The sequence below is a fragment of the Paroedura picta genome, chromosome 1, assembly GCF_049243985.1.
Source record: "Paroedura picta isolate Pp20150507F chromosome 1, Ppicta_v3.0, whole genome shotgun sequence".
NCBI classification, from domain to species: Eukaryota; Metazoa; Chordata; class Lepidosauria; order Squamata; family Gekkonidae; genus Paroedura; species Paroedura picta.
Genome location: NC_135369.1, coordinates 57,248,865 through 57,276,136, shown reverse-complemented (window position 1 = coordinate 57,276,136; position 27,272 = coordinate 57,248,865). Strand labels below are relative to the sequence as shown.

General features: G+C 39.2%; 1 protein-coding gene and 1 long non-coding RNA gene across 12 annotated transcripts in view; one reads left to right on the top strand and one right to left on the bottom strand.

Moving 5' to 3' along the window:
* Positions 1-27,272, top strand: part of ESRRG (estrogen related receptor gamma) — a 619,420-nt gene that overhangs the window by 358,296 nt on the left and 233,852 nt on the right. Inside the window, exons 1-2 of one of the 11 annotated variants that reach the window (XM_077339382.1) lie at positions 3,164-3,361; positions 18,622-18,712. The exons of 6 other annotated variants lie outside the window; for them this stretch is intronic. Coding sequence is in view for 3 of the 5 variants with exons in the window: in XM_077339324.1 (XP_077195439.1) it covers positions 14,476-14,491; positions 18,622-18,712 (107 nt within the window). In the remaining 2 variants the exon portion in view is untranslated. Of the gene's footprint in view, positions 1-3,153; positions 3,362-14,382; positions 14,492-18,621; positions 18,755-27,272 lie in introns of those variants that run through there. 4 more of the 11 variants (XM_077339324.1, XM_077339331.1, XM_077339340.1 and 1 more) reach the window with 4 other exon arrangements.
* LOC143837630 (uncharacterized) lies at positions 201-3,097 on the bottom strand. Its single transcript, XR_013231039.1, has 3 exons — positions 3,007-3,097; positions 1,303-1,463; positions 201-428 (listed from the first exon to the last, which is right to left on the bottom strand). It is a non-coding gene; the product is annotated as an uncharacterized LOC143837630 (long non-coding RNA).

Sequence of the window (27,272 nt, the reverse complement as noted above, 5' to 3'; positions counted from 1 at the left end):
TTTGTGCACAGTCCTTGAGGTAAGGTTTTAGACGGAAGCTTTTGATATCGCATTAGTGTAGACAAGCAAGCACAAGAAAGCGCCCAAATCTGACTTATGTCTTCTGCAAATTCTGTAACACACTTTCCCCCTACTAAACTTTTTTTTTTAATATTCTTTTAACAGAACAGGTATTTTTCATAAAAGTAAATCACTAACAATACGGGGTAATCTGCTTCATTTATTTCATTGTGTATTAAAATAACCAAGCAGTAACTGGGCAACACAAGTTCAAGAATGCAGCTGAAATTCCAGGCCCTGGACTAGCAGAGGTGACATTTTCAGTCCCAGAGGAACAGGCCAACTGCATTTTATGAATGCAAATTATGCTACGGCTGTGGTCTTCTAAGTGGCAGCACCATCAGTGAAGACAGATGCTTGCAAGGTGTCTGGTGGAAAGATAGCAATAGTTAATTTGGGGGGGGGGTGACATGGACAAGCAAAGGAAAACTATGTGGACAAGGAAAGTATAGCAGATGGGAAGTCAGTGCAAAAGAAAAGGCAGTATTACAAAGATTTTTCCACAGGAACTATAATTGTGCTGTAATGAAATTAAGAAAAATATGAGGTAAATTCATTTTTTCTAATTAAGATTTTAAATAATCATGATGCTGTGTGTCAAAAGACATTTACTGCTTATAATTTTTTTTCCAGCTAGGGAAGGATCATGCTTAAACATAGATACATGGCCTATACAATTTTCAAACACATGTCAAAATAACTATTGAACATACATGTAAATAGAAAGAACAAGAATGTAGTTTCAGTATATTGAATTTTTTAATAAATGAACTTCAGTATGTTGGAGAAATACAGATTGTGGTTACCTGTAAGTGAAATGAAAATGTAGTACATCTTCATTAACAGTGAATTTTTTAAAAGAAAATATGTTAGGGTCTAATATGAGCCTTTTATTTCTTGCTTGTTTAGTAAATCTCTGGAATGGTTGATGGGATGCATCTCAGAGTGCTTTTAATTCACTCCTCAGAACCAAATTTACATCTTAATTAGAGTCCACATTTAGCAATACAGGCAGCATAATGCTACCGGTAATTAAGTTTTTACTATCTACTTTTCCTCAGTGGCGAAAGCCTTAGTTTGTGTTATGTGGGTTGTTGATCTCTGCACTCATATGTAGGCTGACATGTATGTTTTCCTGCATGTACAAGAACCAGATTCAACACAGTACAAGGGAATAAGCAAAGGACACACTGGAAGTTGTTTGACAAAACAAAGAGATGCAAGCATGTCCACTGTACTTACATGTATTTGTCTTCTATGTCATTTTACTTGGGCAAAAGCCGTCAAATAGATTTGGAGACAGCTGTTGTATTCTCATTTGTGAATGGCATTAATGCATTCTAAGGGTGTGCACTGATTTGTTTTCATCTAAAAGATTATGCCATTTGCATCATGGAGTGCTTCTGTCAGGAAAAAAGAATGGTACAAACAGCACAGCTGAATTATTTACATTTTTGTGTTTTTCACTGTTAAGGCTGCATCAATTATTTCCTGACCATATGAAGAAACTTTATTTTCAGCAGATACCATCTTCAACAAACCAAGCAGTAGGTTAACAAAGAACACTTTAAAACAAAGTGGTATCCCAAAAATAAATCGTGGCACACCTTTTAAAGCGCTGAATTGACATTGCCTGAAATCTAATGTATTTATTTACATGAAATGGGTTTGATCAGTAGTTTTGATGCGCGGTGGCTTGTGGTGCATTAACAGAGTTAATCCTGCAGATATGTATGGAAATAATAGGATGCATTTTCAACCATGCAGACAATAAATATCCTTGAGGTTGCTGTCAACGTATTTATGTTAATATATATATATGAAGTTCAAGGGGCGGATAGTTAAACTGCAGCATTAACTTTCAAACTAATGTCTAGCCCACCCCCAGCCTTTTTATTCAGCAGCGTATCTGCTAACTTCATTGGGACTTCTACTCAAGTAAATGTGCACAGCATGACACCCACAATATTATGGAAAGGACGCACTCTCAAACCTACTCAAGACTACCCTGCTGCCTTATGCCAGAGTATATTTCCTTTAATTCAATGGGACAAGGGTTCCAGCAAGGAAAAAAAGTTATAGAAGATATTGATCAAGTGTTTCCCTTTAGCTTTCATGAAGAGCGGTGTGCCTACAGTAATATCATTGATACATAGGTAACGGAAGTGCATGCACCTTGATTCTGCATTATTGCTGGCCCCTCCCCCCCAGTTAGTGTTAACTGTTCTCCATAGGCAGCAATTGATTCATTTCCCTAGCTTTAAAAAAAAAAAGGTATAAAGCAGAGTTTAGGCGAGTGCCATGAAGATAACACAAACAGAAAATTATCCAGTCCACGTTTATGCTCAGGCATGTGATGCAGATTCCAATGGGCCTTACCGCTACCTAATTATGTTTCAGACTGCGGTATGCCTAATAGCTCCCAAACCAGCTTTCAGGAACTTCTATCCCATTAAATCCAAGTGTGATCCCCCCCCCCCCTTTCCTGAAAAGGAAAGCAGTCGGCTGATCCGATGCAAGTTTACTCGGAAAGGTCCCATTAGGTTAAGTGGCGGCTGACGTCCAAGTTCGGGGATGTCTCAGGCGGACGGCTCCCCCGGGCCGACGTGCGCCGCTTGGCCCGCGCGAGCATGCCTGGGGGGAGGCCAGCGCCGTGAGCCTCGCACGAGAGCCCCGACACACAGCAGCGGACAACGCGGCGGCCCCGAGGACGGCGCAAACTTATCCCTTATGACGACGTCTCCATCTCCACAACAAAATAAAGGGCGGCCGGCTGCGCTCCTTCCTGCCCGAGCGCCTTTGCTTTAAAGAGGCGGCAGACACCTCACGAGCTAAGCGAGTCGCCGAGGAGTCGCGGGCCCGGCTCGGAGCGCCCTTCTGCAAACCCCCCTCGCGACCCGCGCGCTCCGCTTTCGGTCCTTCCCCGTCCCCTCCGCCCAGCTCTACCTGGCGAGCGCCGCTCAATGCGCGCTGCCTCTGTCCTCTCCGGCGCTGATTGGCTCCTGCCCTACCAATCCGCTTCCCGCCTGGGCCAGTGGGACTGCATATGTAAAGCCCTACTTCATATTTATAAGCTCCAATCGGGGCTTTAAGTCCTTGATTAGGCGAGTGCGAGAGCTTTTGGTCCCCACTGGCCGTGCCTATAGGCTTGTCACCAGGAGAACATTTGTGTTAATTGCACTGTGCTCTGTCAAGGAAACTTTGATTTATAGCTGGGGTGCACAAATAATGGTTGCCGAGCGCACATGGATTCGGTAGAACTTTGCCTTCCTGAGTCTTTTTCCTTGCACTACGAAGAAGAGTAGGTACCTTTCTTCTTTCCCCTCCAACCCCCTTTGCTTTTCTTTCCTTCACTTGATGATTTTTTTAAAACCGGGGCTGGGGGCTGGGGGAGAAGCAACAACGACCAACGTTTATGCTGCTTCTGACTTCTGTTTGCATGAGTGGGGCCGTTCGTGTCTGTCTTGTCTCTTTTTGTGCGCTGCTTTATCTGCTAATTCAATAAGTGGAGAATTGTTCTCTCCCCGACAATGTTACCTTTGAGGCGAAGCGGTGGGACTGTCAGTAAAACAGCTGGGTGAGTGACAGTCCCTTCTTATTCAGGTACTAAGAATAGGCACTTGGCGCAAATGCAGAGTGAATTGTTAAAATAGACCTTTCAGGAAGCACATTTTCTCCCCCTCCCCAAAGATACTTTAACAAGGGTATCTTCTCAAACAAGATTTACAACCTTGGCAGGTTGTGGAAAATTTGGATCTTTCTGGATTTTTTTTCTTCGTCTGCCATGTGCAGTTAGAAGAAAGAACAGCCCAGCTGTTTAACCCCACATTAAGAGCAGTGCTCTGCAATCATGGTCTAACGTAATGTTCCAGTCATTTACTAGCAATAAGTCTATTAAATTGGGGGGGGGGGGGCACTTTTTTTAGTTTATCCCTTTAAAAATGGAATACTGCTCATTTGGCAGCACACATTTTATGGTTTCTTTGCTTATTATTTAGTATTACTTTATTTGCCACAGGAAAGTACTAATTTATAAAAATATGACTATACATTTTGTGTAAATGCCACATGGTGCAGTGCATGCTTTCCCAGAGCCTCTGTGTTCTATGGGGGAGGGGGAGATCCAATAATGATTTAAGCTTTCTGGAACTTAGACAGGTTGTAAACTTAATTTTGGGCTGAATAACCATGCAGTCATTGGTTCTAAACAGATTGTGTGCTGACACTGTACAAGCAAGTGACAGTGTATTGTGTTATATGCCCACTAGCTGTCCTTAGTGTCTGCATGTTAACAGTGGCTAGATGCAATTAAGCCTGGTATAAAAAGTGCATAGGATGCCAAAAAACAACATAGGCAATAAAATAACTTATCAATGGAAAACTTGGGCCGGGGGGGGGGGGTAAGAGGCAGGAATTCTTGTACACCTGCAAAAGAAAGTAAACAAACAGTAGTAAGCAAGCACTCTCACTGAGAGATGGTTTATAGATCAGGACTCTGTAAGTTTATCTACACTGTGTCTAAACTCTTCTAATCTCTGTATATTAGTGCAATCGTCACCACTCCAAGTTGAAATGGGAGGCAATCTTTGGTGGGGGAGGTGGCAGGGGCAAGATTCTAAAGTTAGGAAGATGTTCTTTTTTAAGGAGCTTTCTTGAATTTACCGTCTTAGAGCTAATTTGAATGATTAGTTTTGATAAGCCTCTTAAAGTAGGTGCATTTAAATGAAATCAGGGCATGTGCCTTTTTGGCTCCAGTGGAAGGTAGAAACTATTCTGTATGCACACACACAACCCCCCCCCCCACACACACACTTAGCTTCCTACATGCCCCTCCCCACATACACACACCCCTCTGCTAAAAGTCTTCCGGATGTATGGTTGGATGGATCTGTGGTTCAGTGGACAAGCAGACCCATCTAATGGCCAGCAACACATCTCTCGCTCTATCTCAATTAATAAACCACAGAGTCTTACATGGTATTAATATTGCTAGTAATTGTGCTTTGGCTTTGTGATATTTGATGCACATGGAACTATGAAGGCTGTTATGGGATGAGTTGAAAGTAACAGATTATTCGATTTCTATAGTTTCCACTTTATGGTGGAGTATGAGGGGAGAACATCAAACTAAAAATTGACAGGACGTTTGGGGAACATGCAGACCTCTGCCTGACCATCACTAGGTATGCTTTGATATCTGGATAGTGTGAGTTAAAGAATGCAAAAAACTTAAAGCCAGCTGTGACCCAGGCTTTTGCCTTTTCAGCGAAACCGTAATGCTAATAATTTCCCATACCATTTAATAGCCAAGCAGATGCAATAAATATATTTGCTGATTTAGACATATGTGTCTCAATTTATTCATTCTAAATGAAACAGTGTGCTCATAATATGAAATCTCCTCCAACCTCTGATTAAAATGTAACATTGACTAAAGGATTATAGAGCGGACTTAATTTTACTGACTGTTTTAACAGTTGTCACAGCTGTTGGAAGAAGGGAAGGCAATTGAAACAGTCCAAAAAAGGGAAGGGGGGGAGGGACTAGTACATTTAAACATGATCTCTGAATGCCGGGCATAGAACGGCAAATAGATTTGTGACTTCAGATACCTTCTGTGCCCTATGTACATTTCCCTTTGTGGCTCCGTCCGCTTCATGAATCTGAACATTCAACCTCTTCCATGCTTATCTTATTAAAATGCAACAGTGCTAAAATAAGGGGGGTATACACATTCTCTAAAAGGATACTCCCGCCCCACTATACATGAGAGGAAATATCCAGATACCAAGAAATTTAGGATGAATGGGGAAAAAAAATCAATTTTAAGTGTTTGATGTAAGAAATTAGGAGACAAAAGAAACTTGAGCTAAGAGAGACAAGGTATAATTGTAAAAATATTATTTGAGAGCTGTTTTGTAGAATCTGCCATTTCTTCATATTTATTAATGCTCTTAAATAGCCAGAGGTTCTCATCTGTTTCCTGCCCCCCCCCCTCTTTTGTTTCCAGTAAATTTTGTTATCAAAATATGGGCAATGTTTGAAGTGTGGGTTAGTTTCCTTGGTGTGAAGTCTCCGTATATAATGGAAGTGATAGTTGCTCCATAAATATCTGTGGGTGAATGTGGGTGAATGTGTGTGTATGTATTAATCTAATACGCAGTCAGCATGCATGGCAAAATTAAAATGTGCTGTCTCCCTAACCTAAATACATAAGATGTGAGCATGAAAAAATGAGAATTAATGGATTGTTTTTCATGTTCACTCATTGCATGTATACCAACAAGGGCCTTGCTATGCATTCCTCCCTCCACCACCACCACCACCACCACCAATATTTTCCAATTTGGATGTCTGTTGTTCATATACCTTTACTGCAAGTTCTCAAACTGGATAGATAGAGCAAGGATCTAGAGCTGAAATGGCTCTGATAGCTTTTTATTTTCTGGGTCTGACACCTTTTTTAGTGATGGTTGCTCATTTTAATGTGTTTATGGTTCTGCTCTTTTATTTACTGAGCCTGGTTTGTTGCAGCAGTAATTAACCTGTGTTATTAGCAAAGCCCTTGTGGATACCCATTAATTCTCTTGAATGAATGATCATTTTTTCCACAGTTTATTTTTGCTCCCCCCCACCTGACTTGCTATCCCATATAAAGCTGCCCTTAGTTTAAGATATTTCTGTATTTAAAAAGACATGCGATGAACGGACTCTTCAGGAATCTAAATCCTAGTAATACATTTATTAGTTTCTTTAAACATCAAGAATGTGAAGTTTGAAAGGAAAGGTATCCTATTTTTTAAAAAATTAGAATAATAAAGATGTAATTAAGTCTGCCCTCTGTGGGTTTTTTTTTTTTGAAGGGGGGGTGACAATTCAGTAGATGAATGCCGTTATTTTTCATCTGGTATGATGTTATTTGGGGGTATTTAAAGAAAGGAAAAGCATATTAAGTCCATTAAAAAAAACTTCCTCTTGGACTGCTGAGGAAAGATAAGGACCGCCTCATTAGCCAAACCCCACTTTTGCAATTAATTTTAAAATACATAGGTGCTATATATCAAACACAGAAGGTAACTTGTTTGTAGTTTTTTTAAAACAATTTTTGAAGCCTCTCCTTTAAAACACAGGCTAGCGATATATACAAACTCAAGTTTAATAATCTGATGCTGTATTCTAATTTTTAATAATAGCATGCTTAAATAGCCTGGCAGACTTCCTGGTATTGACTCTTTCTGATGCACAGTGACCTTTTGGCTTTGATCTCATTGCAAAAACAAATAGAAATGAACAACACCAATATTTATTGACACTCTTCAAACCCTTGTCCTTTTATAAATATTCTTGTTAGCCTGCTGTAAATCAGTAAAAGCGCTTAGGTGCCGGACATAAGCAACTTGTGGTAAAATGAGCCAGCATACATCCCGCTGGAAGTTTAAAGCGACTCAGTTTGCTTATGCTTTGGACTCTGCCTCATGATAGATTCTTGTGTGTGTGTGTGTGTGTGCGCGATAAAATGTTGATCTCTAACTAGTGCCTTTCTATCCCTAGCAAGCTCTCAGAAGGAAATCCGTGATTATGCTGGGCTGGTTTGGTTTTTATCTCTTTTACATCGACTAGTCTTGTATTAAATTGTCATTGTCCTAAAGCACATGAGAGAGAAATGAATTGCACTTCTCGACATGCTCTGACAGTGAAATATTTAGCTTCTCTGTCTCCAATCATACTCATGTGTATATGTTTGATAGTGCTGGAATGACAACCAGCAGTTTCTGGTAACCTGACATCCTCATTTTACACGTTTTCTACTTTTCCCCTTTGGATAGTTGGGGAAGGGGGTGTTGGCTTTTGGAAATTTGGCTTCCTGGCTGAGAGTTATTAGTGTTTATTTAGATTTATATAAAACAATTATGGGTTGTGTTTTTTTAAATACCGTCCAATAGTGGCTGTGTATGCGTATGTACCTTATGAACGAAAGGTATATATTAAATATATTGTAATTACTGATACTCCAGATATAGTATACACCTATAAACATTTTTCTGGACTGTTAGTGCCTTAATTTTGGTAACCTTGGAAAAAGGAAATAAATGTAGATACTCAGTTTCACTGAATTCCTTTTACATTCAATCATGCATTTCTTTTGAATACATATTACAGCTTGTCGTCATTTTCATGTCCATATAACAGAAAGTACAATAATATATTGTAAACTTCTTTTTGCATCACTTATGAGAGCCATGGATTTTGTTTGCATTGTAAAACATAGCTTTTATGACATAGGGTTAATTCAATACTAAAAGTATAATTCTCTCAAGATAAAATTAGAAATCCCATTTAATTGTAAACACACATTATAAAAAGCACAGACTACTTATACCTTTGCTTTCCTATTCTTATATTTTGCACTAAACTTGGACCTCCTTGGAATGTAAAAAAAAAATTTTTGTAATGAATTTCTTTCCAGTTCCTCCAATTTTTTTTTAAGGTAAAAATTAAACATAAAACTTAACTTTTAAAAATTCTTTAAGGGATTATGATACTTTTACGTAGTAACTAAGATGGGAATCTAATCATTCCTTAAAACTACACACACACACACCACACACACAATTATTACGTTTTAGCAGGATAGGTGTGAATCATTGGGCTTAAGATAGCAACATTTGTTCACATAGCATATTGCATATCTGTGCCATTAACGTGAATTGATTTTCCTCTTCAGTTAGAACAAGTTAGTAGTAATACCTGTTTGTTTTTTTAAAAAATCAGTTCTCTTAAGTTTTATTTAATTTTTTGAAAAGTTTTACTTAGAATTTGTCTATCTCCTCTTGACATTTTCTTGTATTCCATCACTGATTATTGGTTTGTATAGAACAAATATGTATGCCAAGTAAGGTTTGGGAGAAAAGACATTAAAACCAAATTAAAAGCTGTGGTATTAAAAGGAAAAAAAAAGGTATTCCATGAAAATGTGCACCCGTTCCTACCAAACGCTCTCCAAACAGAAATATATACATATACTTTCTCCCCTCCCGTCTCTGCAAGATCTGGTGAAGCGAACTCTTAACTCCCAAAACATTACATTGGAATACATTATGTAAGTCATCAAGGTGCCACTGACCTCTGCTTTAATTTCTCTGTACATGTGGCTCTTATTGTACTACATCAAACTGGTGTTCTAGAATTATATTTTTTCAAGAGTTTTCTTCATCAAACAAACAAATCAATCTAGATATTATTTTGCTGAATTCTGCATGTATACTTATGCATTTTAAAATATGATTGCAATGCATTTCTCTGTATGTCCACATAATCTGATGGGTTTTTTAATTCATTGAAAATAAGGCTAGCTATAAAGCTGAGAATTCAGGGTGGTGGAATTTGCAGAACAGCTTTCTAGGGCATCTTTCTAAAAAATGTATAGTTGGAAGTAAATTTTGATCTGTAGATCTTGCTGCATGAGTGAGAATACTGCACTTGTATGTAGAGGGGAATTACTCCCTCCTCCCATTGTCTGCCATGCCACCAAAAAACTCCCTCTGGGAGGTCCCTCAATTATCTGCAACCAGTTTTTGGTGGTTATGGGGGAGGCTGCGAACTGGAGGAGGGTAAATCCGCAAAAACCACAGATAAAGTCTTCTCCTAGGGAAAAGAGCTCTTTGGATTGAAGCCACTGAAATCAGAGGGACTTTCCTTCAAAGTCCCGATGGAAGTAAACGTTAAAGCAAAATCCATGTAGGTCTTTCTCACCATTATTGGTTTGCAAGCTGACTGCGATCTCACTTTCTGTTCTGTGTCTTTTCATGTTGTTTTGCGTGAGACAAAAGTGCACATCTCCTTTTCATCATTTTGATTGGAACTACATACCATATGTAATATGTTTTGGCAGCACTTACCTAGCCAAAGAAAACAAATTAATATTAGCCATGCTGAGGGGCATCAGAAGTATCACAGATGTGTCGATTTAGCTTTGCTCTGTCACACATCCTTTCCTTAAACAACTGGTCAAGCTGTCGCAAGATGTTGCATTGGCTACAAAGAGATTTTAATAGGTGTGATCAGAGAGTGATGGTTGTGGCTAGTTAGAATGAGAACACATTGCATGTGTACTGATTGCTGGTTTTCAGCTGGTGTAACAAATGCATAGATAACCATCCAGAAATCCAACGACCAAAATTCAAACTGTTATCTCTTTAGACCATAGAAATGCATAGAAATGTAAAGACACTAGCAAATGTAATTGAGAAAAGCCACATGAAATACTTTGAGATACAGAATAGTTGCATTCCTCCCCATAGGGTACGAGGAAGAGGAGAAAATGGCTCTCTGACATTTCTGTTATGTTCTTTTCTTCCCTAATTATCGAATACAAACAATATGTGTGTGTGTGGGGGGGAGAACACTACTCTTATCAGTTGTTTTAAATGTTTTTGCCTTGCATTTTGGTATATTAAACAGCTAGTGAAATATTGATACTGTATACAGTACGGCAAGATAGTTAAGTCTCTTTTTCAAACTGGTATTCAAAATAACACTGTGTTTATAGATACGCTGTTAGAAAGCAAAGATTGACCTTTATGTGTGTGTACAGCATTGCCTCTTTTATTTGTTTCTAAGACATTTCTATGCTTCATAATTTTAAGGGTTTGTTGTAGATTTTATTTTGAATTTGAAGTGAAAGGTTCTGTTTCTTTATTAAATATTCACAGGTGATGTGAAATGAAGAAGGTATTGTATCCAAAATACACATCAGAAAATCATTATTGCAAACTTGGTGCATCTTGGTTAGTGAACCAAGTCCATAAAATTAAGCAAAGTCTTCAAAGAACCAGAAATAAATAAATGAAACTACCCTCAAAATAAAAATAGAATCCCAGGAGATTGTATTCAAATACAAGACCACAACCCCCCCCCACACACACACACAGGTATGTCATTAAAGGGGAGAGTGTAACCTTATATTCACATGTAGGTTACAGTTATGTTTAATGATTTTTCTGTGTATGTATATAACATTCGTAGGGAGGGTCATTTTACATTCAGGGTCATCTTCCATTTGAGTAACTGTGATCTATTAGAAAAAAATCTGGGAAATGTTATAATGGATTCAGTGTTCAAATAATTGTAATGAATGAAAACAGACACTAGGTACAATTCTTGTGGCAAAAAAGATGTGTCCTGGCACACAGTTTAATGAAATATAGCTTCTATTAAAAATAATTGTTCCATCATTGTAAAGTACCTCCATAACAACCATCTACCTAGTACAAAAATCAAGTGTTTTGGCATGGCATGAAATACCATTAAAAAAAAAGAACAAGGTGTTCCCAGAAACAGTAGCATTGGAAGTTAGAATTGCCAGTATCTAAAGAAAAACTACCGGACACAATCATTCTCATATTAGAGGCTGGTTGCCTACAGCAGGTGCTGATATTCTACAGTGGGAGTTCAGTCATATTAGCATGAATTGAACATCCCCTGCCATGGTTTACATTTGTCTGAGTGACACCTGTCCCATCAGTCATGGGGACCATGGCTTCACAGATGGAGAAGCAACAATCAGTTGAATTACACAGCACGGCAGACTTGGCTTAATTCATCTCATTGTTTTCCTACAAATCTAGACGGTGGCTCATTCTGTTCCTGGAATTGAGGCAGGACCACAAGATGGGCTCAGGTGGTAGCACGTGCAAGCCCTTTTGCATTTTCTAAGAGGTATTCAACAAAATAAGTCGGTGGAAGTAGAAGGGAACATTCACACACAAATACATTTGTAGGGCAAGGATTGTATAATTAACTGTCAAATTTAACATGCTTTTAAGCAACTTTTGGGACATACCCTATCCCGAATTGGAAGTGTATGCTTTTTAAAAATGATTACTCGACAATCAAAAAGATTATTTTAAGGAGGCATGCAACCCCAAGGCAGTAAATGAAAGGCAACACACAGAGGGATGTGTGAAGTATTCAAAAACTCTTAAACTATGAAATCAAAACATTATTGGGGTGTAAATATTTGTGGATTTTTTTTTTTTTGCCCAAGAAGTTCTGTCATTTTTTCATCATCTGCATTTCATCATTTTTTGTGTCAGTGTTGGTTTTCTGGAGATCTCCAATTGGTTGCAGTTGCACACTGTTGCCATTTTTTGTGTTGCTAATATTGAGCAGCAAACCTGTGGCATGGTGAAATCAGTCAGCAGTTGTCCGAAGATACAGTTTATGTTTGATTGTGTGTAAATACAGTTAGTTAGTTGAATTTATCAGATAGCCTGGCAGAAAGAGAGAGAAGCTGGACAAACTGTTTTCAGTAAATGTGCTGTTCATACACCTGATAAGATTGAGAGTGCTTTCGACTGCTGATATGCTTTGAATAAGAAAAGAATAATCACTTCCACTGGCACCAGCTTATCAGGAATGGAGCAAAATGCCAACACTTTTACATTAGCAAAAGTAAATGTTTTAGACATGTCATGCCTTTTTTCCATTTAAATTGAATAGTAGGGTGCTTGTGAGTATACAGTAATGAAGGGGAGGACTTATTACCTTGACTAAAGTATAGGTGAATATACTGAAAAAGGAGCCTTTGGCAACAGCCCCCCTCCTCTCTTTTGACAAGTGGAGTACATCTATTTCAGAGGTTCTTTAGACGTCTTAAGCAGTTTTATTTTCTGTTCTGTTAAACGCATGTGCGAACCTCAAAGTGAGCATTCACTTATGATTCTGACCTACCTTTTTAATGCTATAAATCTGAAATTCAATTCTTACCACTGTCATTTAAAACTAAAACTTCTGAATATTTGGCGAGTCCCCTTATATTGCCATTTTCTAGCTGCTTGTTTCTGTTTTAACAGCTATATTTTTATTGGAACGTAAACTTTAAAATATATACTAAACAAGAGAACCATACAGGATTTGCAAAATGGGGAAACACTTGAGTGTACCATTTTTTTAAAAAATGTATATGTCTCAAGAATACCAGAGGCATCACTTAAGTGGAGCAAAAGACAGCATAAACTCTTTCTCCACAATTAATTTTCAAAAGACACCAGGTATGGGAAGGAAAAAAAAATGAAGTTTAGAGATTCTGTGCTTGTTTCTACAACATAGTCTAACACTATACTTCTCTTCATGCAGGCAGTTAATTTTAATGTATTCTGGCTGATAAATGGCTTTGTGAGAAACAAATAGATTGATTTGGGATTTTTATTGATTTACTCTAGTGAGATCACAGTTATCTACTTCTGTCAATACTGTTTGATTAATCAAGGCATCCTTGTTTTGTATCTTTAACATAGTGAGGAACTTTAAGAGTAAAATGTTGACAGCTGATAAACCACTTCAGCTGTTCTAAGTTTCAATAGGCTTTTTGTGTGGGAAAATATATATTTCATTGGCAAGTTTATTTTCACAAACTGAGACCTTCATTTAACGAAAAGGTCTTCAGTTGAAAGGTTTATCAAATTTTAGCTAAAAACAACTGGCTCCATTTGGGTGTAAAATAATTTAAGTAGTTACTTGAGGCAAACTTCATGCTTTTGAGCTGTTGCTCAGAGGTTCCATTCTTCTGTGAAGATGTCAACTGTAAATATAAAAATGCATCACTGAAAATGTAATGGTTTAAAGATTCAAACTGAAATAAAATTCTCTGCCTGAGGAAAACACTGCAATCAAAATAAAGTAGTCTTAACTTCTCCTGAAGCAGGTATACTTGGAAGCAGTGCTTGAAGGCATCAGGGCACACCGCTATTTTCTTTCAGAGCTTGGGAATCAACAGTATCTTACTAAGGCATAAATAACATACGATCGGTAAGTTATTACATGGCAACATGGGTAAAATGTGCAACTATACAATATGGTCTATTGTGTTGTGATATGATTCAACTGTTAAGAAATAGTGAGTTTTTAAAATGGCTTTTCTTTACTATACACTTTTTTTTTTTTACAGAATATAAAGTTACAAAATGTTGAGAATTCAGTCGATGATTGCAAGGCTGGATTCCACACAGTGGTCACAGTAGAGATGCAGGAGAGATTTTCAAGCATGTATTGGGTCCATATGTCCCTTTTGCAAATGTGTTGCTTTTATGTTTCGTTTGTGTTGGCGTATGAAATCTGCTAAAACCGTTTGAATAGATCTGCTCCTTTCAGTTGATTATGTATCGGACCAGGGTTAAAATGGTTAAGAAATGGGTTAAGGTAGTCTTCTCCATTCTTTTTGCTGCTGCAGTGTGCCTTGGGAGGAGATTGCGCAAACACATTCCTGCCCCCTGTGCAGACTACAATAGTGGGTTTGCTTCTAAGATCATGCCAGACGGCAGTCTTGGTCTTGATGGTGGCACTAATTTCAGTCTGCAGTGCTGTATGGATTCTGATCAGTCAGTTGTGAACCTGGTAGTCAGCTACCTGAGGGAAATGGAACCATGTGGAAGTAAGTAAGATGCCCTGTTCTGGCAGAAATAGTCATAATATGCAAACTTTTGAAAAGTATATTGAAAATGTAGACGCTTGGTATGCAAAATAAAATTGTGATTTGTGACAATGTCGATGTAACAATAAATAGTAGATTTTGTTGGCAGTAGATAACTAGGACCAGACAACATGGGCTCTCAGCCAGACAACATAGAGGGCAATGGTGTGCTGCTTACAAAAGCATTGTAGGATGGTAGGCACAAGTAACTGATATCATTGCCTATCACCGGGCAAAAAACTGCTGCATGCTACCCTGGGCAACCCCTCCCCATACATTTTATAGGTATAATAATTAGTGGAAAATGTCTAGTTGAATGGCTGTTGCTGAAGTGGTGTGCACCTTAACAGAAGTTGGGGGACTCTTAGCATGCCCATCGGACAGTGGCGTTTTACTTGAATTCCTATGCTTAAAATGATAATACTGTGTAAAACTTTGCCCTGTAACTGGCAACACTTTATCATTTGCTGCATATGTTTGAAATCTTATAGAATTAGGCTCAGAGAACAGGGTGTATGTTTTGCCACAGTTTAAACATCAAACAACACTTGTCTGATTGGTATTGAAAACGATGTTGGTTTTATGTAGGGTGGGTATATTTACAGCAGTGCAAATGCCACTTAAAACTGCCTTTTCTTTTCTTTTCAAACCACAACAAAAAAAAATTAGAATTTATAGATTTGAGTCATATATAATTGGCCTTAGGAAAATTATTTTAAATATTTTTTTTTCATGGAAGTGAATGACATTTCTTATGCAGAGCAGGATCAAAGACATTGTGCCGAATGTATGTTTTAAAGGTTGTCATCACAGTAACAGCTAGTAGTATTTCAAGGGGCATTTAATTTTTCTTACAGCAACGAGTGTTTGTTCAATTTACATTTTTATATTACAGGCATGAGTGTCAGGCACGCTGCTTTAGAGAGCTGTTGAACTGGGATCTCCTTTTGTTTTTGGTTCAGCAGAGTGGCTTTTGTTGACTGTCTAGGCGGGGTTAGTTGGGATTCACTTGCAGCAGTACAAACCATAAACCATCAGCAATCTGCTGGGCGGCAGCAGGTGTGAACAACATAAAACAGGATTAACACTGACCCAAAGTGTGCACTAAAAACAGAACCCCTGCCTTTCTTTTACAAGGACAGTCAAATAGAAACATTCGATCACCATACACACCCTGTTTACTAAACACTGACCAGAGGGGCTGTGTAAATGGCTCTGCTCAGTTACTGCAGAGATGTGAGTAACCTCTATTACACTCTGTTCCTCTTCCTTTTGTGTGCAGTTCCTCCTGGATAATCTAGATTGAGACGCTTTACAGTGTGGTCCAATCTTCTGTGTTTTCACAGCCTAGGTTGGGCTGCTGGCAGTTTAGAAATAACATATATTTATTAAGATAATTTTATTTACTATTATTAATATATTATTTCTATATAATCCTTCCAGCAAACTGGCTGAGGTGGCATGATAGTCATTGTTGTTGTTCTCAGTAGTAATAAACCAAATCAGATTTTTTTGTTTTGTAGAAAAAATTTAAACTTGTACGGTTGTATTAGAGAGAAAAGTGGTATAACACATGGCTTTCAAAAGGTAAAAGTAAATGCAGTGTTATCCAAAGTTTAAATGGTGGCGGGAAGGGGGGAAGATATCCAAAATGGAAAAGTGGCCTTGAATAGGTTGGAGAGTTATAGTCTTTCACCACAACTCTGCCATAAAATTCAATCAAACAATCAAGTGCCAAAACACAGTTGTTAGAATATTGAGAATATATTTTTTGAAAAATGAGGAACTTTTAAAATACACATTGCTTTAAGGATAATGTGGTTTGCTTCATGTCATCTTAAAAATCTATTTTTAGACTTATCGTTTGGTGTTTTTTGGTACACACACGTATATGTTTTTCTCTGAGGAAAAAGATAGGACTTCATATGGTGACAGGTAAATTTGAACGCGCATATTTGTTTCAGGGATTGGCAATTTCCCCCTATCATTTACCCCCATTGTGCTGCAGTGTGGAAGTGGGCTGAATTTTTGCTCATATTGTTTATCTAAAATCTTAGGATGACAGTTTCTGAGTTGGCCTCATTACTCCCCAGTAATAAATTAGTATTTTATCTGACTCAAGTAATTTTAGTCTCTCAGGAAAATATGACTTTAAAGTGAGATAGCATTTTTCTTTAATAAATATTCTGTGTGATTTTCTCTCAGCACATGAATTTCCAAGCCAGATCTGTTTTCTGACAATCTCAGACAACCCTTCTAATACACACACACACACTCGCACACTCTTGTGAGCACCTGGCTATACAGCTAGATTTCTAAAACTGCTCAGCTATCCTGTGTAGATGCTTGGTAACACAGCAGCTAGGTTTTCAAAATTGCTGTGCACCCTGCAGCTCCCATTGAGAAAAGTAGGGGCCGCTGGGTTTCAGCGCCTTTGAAATGCTGACCCCAATAGTGGCAGCTGTGCACTTTGGTGAATTATGGTATCTAGATTCAATACAGCTAATTTAAAAATACAGCTCCACTTCTGCTCAGCAGAAACATCTGATTTTTGAAAGCGGCATTGGAAAAAATACTCTTTATACTAATATAAAATTGCCTTTTTTCCCTTCTGTGAGGCACAGAGAATGGTTTTTAACGTAATCTGGGATTAATAATGAGCATTTTGAGGAAGTTAAAATTAATATTATAAATATGTGAGTAATGTGTACATTTTTTTAGAGATAAAACCTATTGATCTCAGTAGGACTTATTTTCAAGTGTACTTGCGTAGAGCTGAGTTGGATGCAGGCACCTCTTGCACATTAAATATTAAATATACTTGTAGTTTTGGATGTGAAAACTAGTGTGCCCAAGCTGTTCAGGAACAAAGTTCTGTGCTTGTATCGCAAAGAAAGCTGAGCTCTAGCCATATAGTGACCAGTCAGCTTTATGTATTTTCTAGCAAACTAAAACATAAGCTTTCTGTTTTCATCCATGTGCGAGAAGTCTTTCTCTGTGTATAAAATGCTATGGTTTACAGTTTTTAAGGCAAGTGATTAAACAGAGGTGATATGGCTTTGCCCACCTTTGCAAAGTCTTTCTTGGTGGTCTTCCATCAAAATACCAACCGTGCTTCGATATACTGCACCAGTCCATATTGCCAATATAAGTATAAGGTAAAGGTATCCCCTGTGCAAGCACTGGGTCATGTCTGACCCTTGGGGTGACGCCCTCTAGCATTTTCATGGCAGACTCAATATGGGGTGGTTTGCCAGTGCCTTCCCCAGTCATTACCGTTTACCCCCCAGCAAGCTGGGTACTCATTTTACCGACCTCGGAAGGATGGAAGGCTGAGTCAACCTTGAGCCGGCTGCTGTGATTGAACTCCCAGCCTCATGGGCAGACCTTTCAGACTGCATGTCTGCTGCCTTACCACTCTCCGCCACAAGAGGTTCATAATATAAGTGTGCACTCCTGTAAAATTTCCTTTCCAGTATACTTTTAAAAAATTAGGTGGTATTGTTAATAAGTGAACCTTAAAGTATTTGAAATCTGCCATCTTGGAATAGAACCCATGAAAACATTTCTAAAGCTAGAGAGATAATGCAGTCATATTCTTGGTAAACTGTAGATATCTTAGGCCATTGCCACATGTATTATATCTGTCCAAAGCTGTGAGGAAGCAGTTTTTTTTCCTGATTCCCCAAAGCATCTTGGTGTATTTGTGTAACTCCTAGGGTGCCCCTAGGTTTTCTCCAGTTAGTGAAAAACTGGCTTGCTCCAAAATTTGGAGAATGATTGCAGCTAAGCCCTATATGACTGCTGTGTGGCTGGAAAAATTATATTAATATGTTATACCACTATGCTTACAAAGTTCTCTCATTTCCCAGATTCATTGTTTTAAACAAGTAAGTCTCTAGCATCTTCCTTGCAGAGATATAAAGAAAAAGGCCCATTTGTGCAACAGAAGAGGCTAGATAATTCCTTTCATATCCATGAGGATTTATAAATCATATTGTTTAAATGAGGATGTGAGGGCAAGCTGGCTGTGACATCTGTCACCCATTCAATTGCCAGTGTTGATTTGGCTGATCTGGTTGCCTTGGCAGGTTCCCCTTCGTCCCTCACTGCTCCATGTGCATCCCTTCTGAAGCTGCATGCTCGGTGGAAGAGGACAACCATCCCATTCTTTGGTCAAGGGTACTTTCTTTTAAAATGACAGTGGGGAATTCAGAGAACCTGGTATTGGTATAAAATTATATAAACATAATAATACCATAATGCCATTTTTTAAAAATGCAAAAGACCTGGAATTCTAGGGAAGGGGGGGGGGGAGAGTCCAATGCGGGAGGACCCAGGGCAGGTAAATTGTGGAAGCCCTGTTGCCACTGTGTTTTTGCAGGTGTATTAGCAATAGGAAGCCACTCTAGCACCTCTGCAGATTATAAACATATTTGCCCCATTCCAGCATTTTGTATGTAACCAATGCGTGCATACAGTCCTCATTTATTTCTGTGGGTGCAAGTGTCACATGCATACAAAATGGTAGCACCTGCAAATAATGGTATTCTGAAATGTTTACCGTCTCCCATGCTCTGTTAATATCTATGCTATTGCATAATAGAACCAATGGCTAAAATAAACAAAAAGGGAGAGAGGTTGCATTCTTAGCTATATATGATTCGCATCATTGCATCATTATAGGAGAAAAAGAAGTGACCACTATTTATTTACTGTTGTTGCAATCAGAAGAACACATCTAGATATGCACAGCAGTTTAGTGATATGAGGTTTTGGCTACAGTTCATTGTGCCAAAAAAGTTGCTTAATTCTCATGAATATCGTTTTTAGTAAGGGTGAGCAGGGGAGCCCTAAAAGTCCCAAAGACTGAATAGAAGCAGCCTGGCTGTGTTTTACATCTGAGCCTACATGTTTACTAGACCAAACACATTTAACTGGGCAAACTCATTGAAAACCATGTCTTCAGCCACTTAAAATTTGGTATAAACCACTGGCAGCATAGCTTGTTTGTCTTTAAACAGAGTTCTCTGACTAATCAGTGTCATGTACTATAAATTATATTAAAGCGAGTTTACACAATAACAGTTAATGAAAACGAAACCTGCCTGACTCCTCTTCAAAATGAACTCATTATTGCATGAAAAACCTCTTCTTTGCTTGCACTTACTATGCCATGAAATGCTTTTCATGAGATTTTTGTCTTTCCTGGGTCATTTGCATTGTTACATTTAAAAGTCACCTTTAGAACAAAATTCCCTTCCCCCAAATCCTGTGAAAATGTGTTCTCTCTAATCAGCACAGCTGCCTGTTTTGATCTAATTTGTACAATACTGCATCTAGTTCTTAGGAGTGGTGGTGGTACTGGAATAGAAGAGGAGAATTTCTGGAGTCCTTTTGCTTGCCGAAATGAAAAATAAAATACAAAACTCTAATATAATTGTGCAATAGCAATTTCCATTACTATCTTTAAAAAAAAAACATCCTGAAAAAACCCTTCAGTGTCATGGAAGACTATGGCAAGGAAAATGATTTCCATATGGGAACTTAAAATATGCACACCTTCCCTCCCACACAGTATACAAAAGTTGTTTGACTACAGAGCTTTTTAAAATCATAACTATCCAACCAGGCTTGAGTAAGATCCTATCAAAGCAAGAGAAAATCCAGAAAGTGGATATTTAAGGAGAACCGTGTATGGATCTTCCCCCCACCCTGCCCCAACACTCTGTTTTGGAGCAAAGCCTTCAGGTGGAAATGGCCATAGTCTGCAAACATTAGTATCTTAAGAGTTGCATGAAACTCTGAAGCTCCATATTGCATTGGGAACTTTATTAGTATTGAAAGTATTTTACTATCACTTTGTGTTTGTTTTTACAGATAACTTGCTGTAGCATAGGCAAATAATTCCTGATTTTTTCTTCTTTTCATATTTTAGCATCAATGGGAAACAAACCATTGCATTCACCACCCCCTAAGCGTAGAAAGTTTCAATACAAGGTTGATAGCCAAGCTCCCAAGTTGCAGCAGAAGTATTTGGGGGAGGAAGGCTGGGGAAATGGCATCAATGCTACAATGTCACTTTTTATTTGTGCTTTTTATTTGTCAACCTGGAAGTGATATTACTACATTGTGCTATGCTAGGGGATTTTTCATGAACTGTGTGGTGAAAAACATAAGAGATTTTTCCCTCTGTTAAACATATCAAAAAGAAAATTTCTAGAGCTTTGCTGTGTCATGCCGTGTTATCCTCCCTTCTTCCCCCACTGCTGTCCTTTGAATGCTTGCACAGGATAAGTTATGCTGTTGGGAGTTTCCCTAGTAACCCCATTTGGATATAAAGGCATTTTGAAGATCCAGCTTGGTGTAGTGGTTAAGTGCAGCAGCCTCTAAGCTGGAGAACCGGGCTTGATTCCCCATTCCTCCACGTACAGCCTGCTGGGTGACCTTTGGCTGCAAGTTGCAGTCCTGTTACAGCTGTTTTTGCAGAGAAGTTCTGATGGAGCCCTCTCAGCTCCACCTTCCTCACAGGGTGCCTGTTGCTGGGAGAGGAAGGGACGGCAAGTGTAAACGGCTTTGGGGCCCCTTTCGGGTAGTGAAAAGCGAGGTGAAAAACCAACTGTTCTTATATATATCTGAAGCTTAACTAAACTATTTATTTCTCTATCCTCAAAACCAGTCTAAATATTCTATAAAAACTCATGAATCTCTGAGATCTTCAACAGAATCTTGTTTGCTACCAGTGGGAGTTCACCAATAATTTTAAAAAGTGGTTTTGGTGGTTTTCTTTCCTGTAATAGATGACAAAGGTTATTACAAGTATTGTTCATTTGTGTCAGGAGCTATACTAAACAGATTGAACAAAATTAGCAATGAGGAAGGATGCGACTAGATCTTGTATAGTTAAGGTGACCAGATTTTAACATTGGTAAAGTAGGACACCAGTGACCAGGAGGGTTCTTGATTAAAAATTTGGTCTTTAAGGAGCAACAAAAAGTTTCATAGAATGCAAAAATAGTATTGTAATGTATATTTTTAAATTTCAACATAAGTACAATTTGCCAGATACCCCAGGATGTCCCTCCAAAAGTGGGACAATCTGGTTACCTTATGTGTAGTGGATCTGAAAAAAGGAGGAACCAATGTCTGTATCGGGGGGGGGGGGGGAATGACGTTTGGAAGGACAGACCATATATGGATTTCAGAGAAAAGTGAATGGTATGGAACATACAAGAGAATTGATGGAGAAAATATCCTGGACAGTTAATTAATCATGTTTTAAATCTGTGCACCTGCTTCTATATATATTGCCTTTTCTGCTGCTTTTGCTTTGTTTTAAATCACCATAGTTTTTCCATGTACATATTTTGGAGCAGAAAGTTGGGCTAAGTCTGCTGCCCCTAAAACTGTCAATGAAATCATTGGGGATTTGGGGTTTGCATGTAACCAGCAATATGGCTTCAGGCAGAAACCCAGAACAGTTCTTTGAAAGATTGGTTGACACCACAGAATGCATAATGGCTTGTGACTGGAGAAACATATTTCCAAGTTGGAAACCACAGTACGAATTGCTTTTGAGTTCGTTTCAAAAGCATCAGATATTTGAGTCAATTTTCCTGCCCTTCTTATTTCTTCAATCATGTACTGGTAAAAGAAAGAAGTTGTGAGAACTTGTTTTGGAGAAGATGTCCATTTCCTGTGAGATTTTCTTTTTTTAATATTGCATTTTGTTAAAATAAGGGAGTGAGCAGCTGGCTGTTTATTTAACTAATTCCCACAGGTTTGTACATAGATTCTCCATCTTCCCCATGCCACCTTTCTTGCATACCACTTTCTGCTACACTGATGATAATGTACCTGGAAGGAAAAAGCAGTGCAAGTCTAGGCAGCCAGCGTCAGACAGGGCGGTCTGCCATCTGTCCCACCTGCTGCATTCATGTGTCCATCTGGTTCCTGCAATTGCTCATTGCAAGCTTCAACAGAAGAATGTTCAGCCTGAAAAGAAGGCAGTGTGAATTATTTAGGTACTTCTAGTGTAAATAAAGAAAGGGAACTAGAAGGCGGGGTGTGTGGAGTGGTGGGTGAGGAGAAGCGGTGAGAACATCTCTCATTCCTGGGTGCTTTGGAATGTCTTAATGCATGACTGCCTTTGATTTGCATATAGATTTAGATGTATAGATGATGGTGAAGATTACAAGCCAATGAGTTTTATCTAGATTTAGATAGCTCTCAGCCTGGTTTGCCCATAAAATATAGCCTGTTTTCAGGAGGAGAATCTTTGGGGACTTTTAGCCTAAGTGAAGCTGATGAAATCTAATGCTTAGAGGCATTAATTTAGCAGAAATACAATATTTCCCTCTTAAGAGCTTTTGGTGCCCTTTGTTAACCAAGAGTTTATAAGTGCTTGAGTGTATTGGGAGCATTATACACCATACTAAGTTCCAGTATAGCCATGGTTAAATTTATAGGAAGAGGAGATTTCATTGTCAGTGTCCTTCATCTCCTTATTCAGTGCAGTCCCAAAGTGTGTTTTTCTCCTCCAATTTCTCCATCCAATATCTTTTTATACAGCAAACATATCTCTGGGTACATGCATACAAATAAATATGATTGCATAATAGAGGTATTTTAAATAGATGAAAGAAAACCGTTGCACTTGTTTAATTAGCTTCCAGAAGTCTGATGAATTCAAAATATTTGGGTGTCCATTTTCCCTCTAAAATTACTCACTTTGGCAGCACATATACTAAAACTGGAATGATATAGATGAAATTCAGCAGTAGTGTGTGACTTAAGGTCAACCGCCATACTCCTGTTTAAAACAACAACTTGCAGGCATTTATTGTGTACATTTGGCCTGTGGGACTTTTAAAAACATTAGTCTTCAATTTTTAATAGATATGAAACTTTTATTTTAATGCAGTTTTTATGACACACAGAATGAGAGAGAGCACAGGTGTCACATTTCCGTGAGAGGGAAGTATTTTCCACTACTCAGCAGTCTCCTTTTCGCAGTCTAATTTTATTTGACTTTCCCTGACTGTAGCCTAAAAGCAAAACTTCCCTAAGAGGCATCTTTGAAAGAGGTAGAGGATTTGGGTATCATTGTGCTACTTAGGTTTATATCTGTGGAAAAAAGGAGCCCAGGATCTCGATACACCAACTGCCTAGATTTGCATGAAATTCAATGATGGCCTTCAGAGAGATGTGAATTGATTGGATTCCTTAGGGCTAGTCCTTGTCAAACCTATTACATGTAATGATCACACTAAGCTCTTTTTGTGCTTATTTTTAAAGCAAATAAGGCTTCAGCTTCAAGTAAAACAATACCATGTAGAATATATTATGGCAATATTTATTAATTTTTTTCAATTTGTAGTGAGACTCAGAGTGATTCACAACAATATTAAAAACAGAGATCATAAAAATAGTTACAATAGAGTAAAAAGCAAACAATTTACAACTGATAGCGGTAGATCCAGCATTAATCGCCCCCAACTAGGAAAGGCCTGATGGAAAAGCTCATCCTTCCAGGCCCTGTAGAACCTGAGGAGGTTGTGCAAGGTCCCAGTCTTATTTGAGAGGGCATTCTACCAGTACTTCCCCTGGTGTATGCCAAATGTGTAACTTGAGGGCCCAGAATTACCAGTAGGCCGTGAACTGATGACCACAGGTACCGAGGGGGGTTATATAGAGAGAGGCAGTCTCTCATGTATAACTGTCCCAGACCATTTAGGGCTTTAAAGGTCAAAAATAGTACTTTGAATTTGACCTGGAATGCTATAATTGATAATGCTATGATAATGTCATTGACATAAGGAATAAACCGCTTCTGCTCTTTTTCAAAGTTAAAAGGTTCTTTATTATTCAGACTGAATCAGGAAAGCAGTAAAGTTGTTTTTATTATTATATGCGAATATATGGGTGGAATTTGCATCATTACGTGTGTTGCTTATAAACCTACTAGTCTGTTTCCCTGGACTTTTATTCTCCGCTCATTCCATTGGTACATCTAGGTGGCATTGTAGACAAACTATTACAGTTTATTGTTTTCATTGATGTTCTCTTGGGGTGATCTCTCTCTCTTTTTTTCTGTCTGTGAAAGCAATTAGCGGTTGCCTGACTACTCACCTAACCAAGTGAATCAACATTGTTTTGCCAGTCGGTGTGGATTAGGAGGACCAAGAACACAATGCTGGTTCAACCTGGTGGGTGAATACTCAGGTAGCTGATGAGGACCCTGCAATTCCTCCCCCCAATAAATGATGGCTCAGGGTTAGAGAATCTGTTTTGCATTGAGGAGATTCAGACCCTGGTAAAACTATCATGAAGCACATTATGTGAAAGTCCTCAACCTGAAACCTGGAGAGCTACTTACATTGGATTAGACCAGGCATTTCCAACCAGGTGACTGTGGAAGCTCCTGAGGGGGTCCGTGGCCTTTCCCTTCCTGCCTAAATGGACTTGGTCAGTCAGCTGTGGATGTGGAAATCAAAAGGAGGAGGAGTCAGTTGTAGTGTATTTTGCGGGGTATGGGCTATCTTCCCAGTTCCTGCACGTTTCATGCCTAAATGAGGCGGGGCCACCATAGTAGTAGTGAAGGCTGAGGAGGGAACAAAAGAAGGGTGAAGAGTGCGGGTGAGTATGCCACTTCTTGGGGCATGGCCAGCTGGCATCATTTCCAGGGGTCCTTGAAGTCTGAATATTTATTTTAGGGGCTCCTCCATGGTCAAAAGTTGGGGAAAGACCGTAGTAGACAATATTAACTTTAATGGGTCCTCTGTCTTTAAAAAAATGACTATAAGCAAAGGAAAAGTATAAGATTTGGCTTCTCCTCAGAACAGCTGCAGTAAACATAGGCAGGGGGGAAATGGTGCTTTAATGCTCTGGAAGAGAAAGAAAGGGGCTAAAACTTGATTTCATCTCCATTCCCCATTGCTTATTGATGACTCCCTATTGTGCTGCTGCCGTAACCTGTTTACTTCTTTATTTCTTCACTTACTCATCCTCTGCCTCTGCAGAAAATTATGCTCTGGCACCCTCACAGTCCTTGGGAGAGGAGAGAAGAGCCAGACAGGACAGGGAAATGGCAGTCTGTCAGCAGATGGTGCTTCCTTTCCCTTACCTTTTCCAGTTCTGGGAGGACTGATTTACAGAATAACAGGACCCCTAAGGACTAAGAGCCACACAGGGCAGGAAGCTATGGCGAGGAAAGAGAAGAGGGCAAAATCAAGGAAGATGGAAGAGTAAGAAGAGAGAGATTTCAATTCCTTTCTCTCTTCAGTTCAGCTGTTTGACCATGAGTGGTGGTTAGTCCACAGGGGGTCTGCAATCCTGAGAATCACCTTCCAGGGGGTTAAAACAGACTGATGGAAGGAAGGGGACAAGCAGAAAAATCTACAATCTTTATGCCTGTAGAGCAGGGTCTCTCAACGAAACCCTGGAGTTTCTTGGTGGCCCTAAAAGGCCTTCCTAAATGGGTGGGAGTTACCTAAATTTGTTAAACATTTATTGGGTGATGTGACCGGGGAATGGTAGAGGACAGGAAGGCCTGGAGGATCATTGTCCATGGGGTCGCGATGGGTCGGACACAACTTCTCACCTAACAACAACAGTGACCATATATGGTTATTTTGATCCCCTCCCAAAATGGCCAATGATGGCCCTGGAGAGGAGGGGAAGGGCATGTCCACTGCTATGCTTCCCAACTATACACTGTCTGATCATGCCATTTCTGGGGTTTCTCAAATCCTGAATAATGTTTTTGGATCCCTTAATGGTAAAAAAAAATTGTGAAAGGCTCCTGTAGATAAATGGTTCCTATCCAGTCAGGGGAATTTGTTGATGGTGTTATGGTCCTGCCTTCTCATATGTTGCATGAGTCAGCAACAAACAATTAGTTGCACCAGTTTCTATTCCTGATAATGTAATCACATTTGGGGGAGCGGGTTGTCACTGTACCAGCGTAGTAGCGACTCTCACAGAGAATGACATAGAATCATAGAATCATAGAATCATAGAGTTGGAAGGGGCCATACAGGCCATCTAGTCCAACCCCCTGCTCAACGCAGGATTAGCCCTAAGCATCCAAGGATGCATCCAAGGACATGTATTCAACCATATAGTTCTTCCAGTGGTATTGCATTTCTGTTTGTGGAAGATGTACTGTCCATTTACAATATTTTCCTTCCTCCCACTGTGCTGTTTTCGAGCTTCTGCTGACTCGGAAACAAATTTCAGGATGCTCTGAGGGCTGCAACTGGGTAGGGGTGGTGAGGGAGCACTATTCTGTACATTCTGTGGGTGGATGGATACATACCAGCCTGTCATTCTAGTAGGAACATGACATACTCCTAATGAGATATGCTCAGCAGTCATTACTGGAACCTCGATGCTGACATCATTTTAAGTGAGTGCATCCGTTTTGTGGAACTAATTTTCACACAGTTGTGAGAAAGGTGGCTTATTATTCATCTTCTGGCAATGCTGTGGAACTAACCTTCTAAAACAAGCTGGCAAGTTTCTTATGTCTTATGGCCAGTGGCTGTAAAGGACTGATGTTTCTTTATTGCAGTGTTTCCCAACTAGGGGTCCAAGGACCCCCAGGGGTCTATGGGGGGTGGTGGAAGGGGTCCCTGGCATTTCTCCTGCTACCTTAGGCTTCCTCGGGAGGTGGTGGGTCATCAATCTCTGGAAAGTTTGGCTGGATAGCCATCTGACGTAGAGGCTGAATCTATGAAGA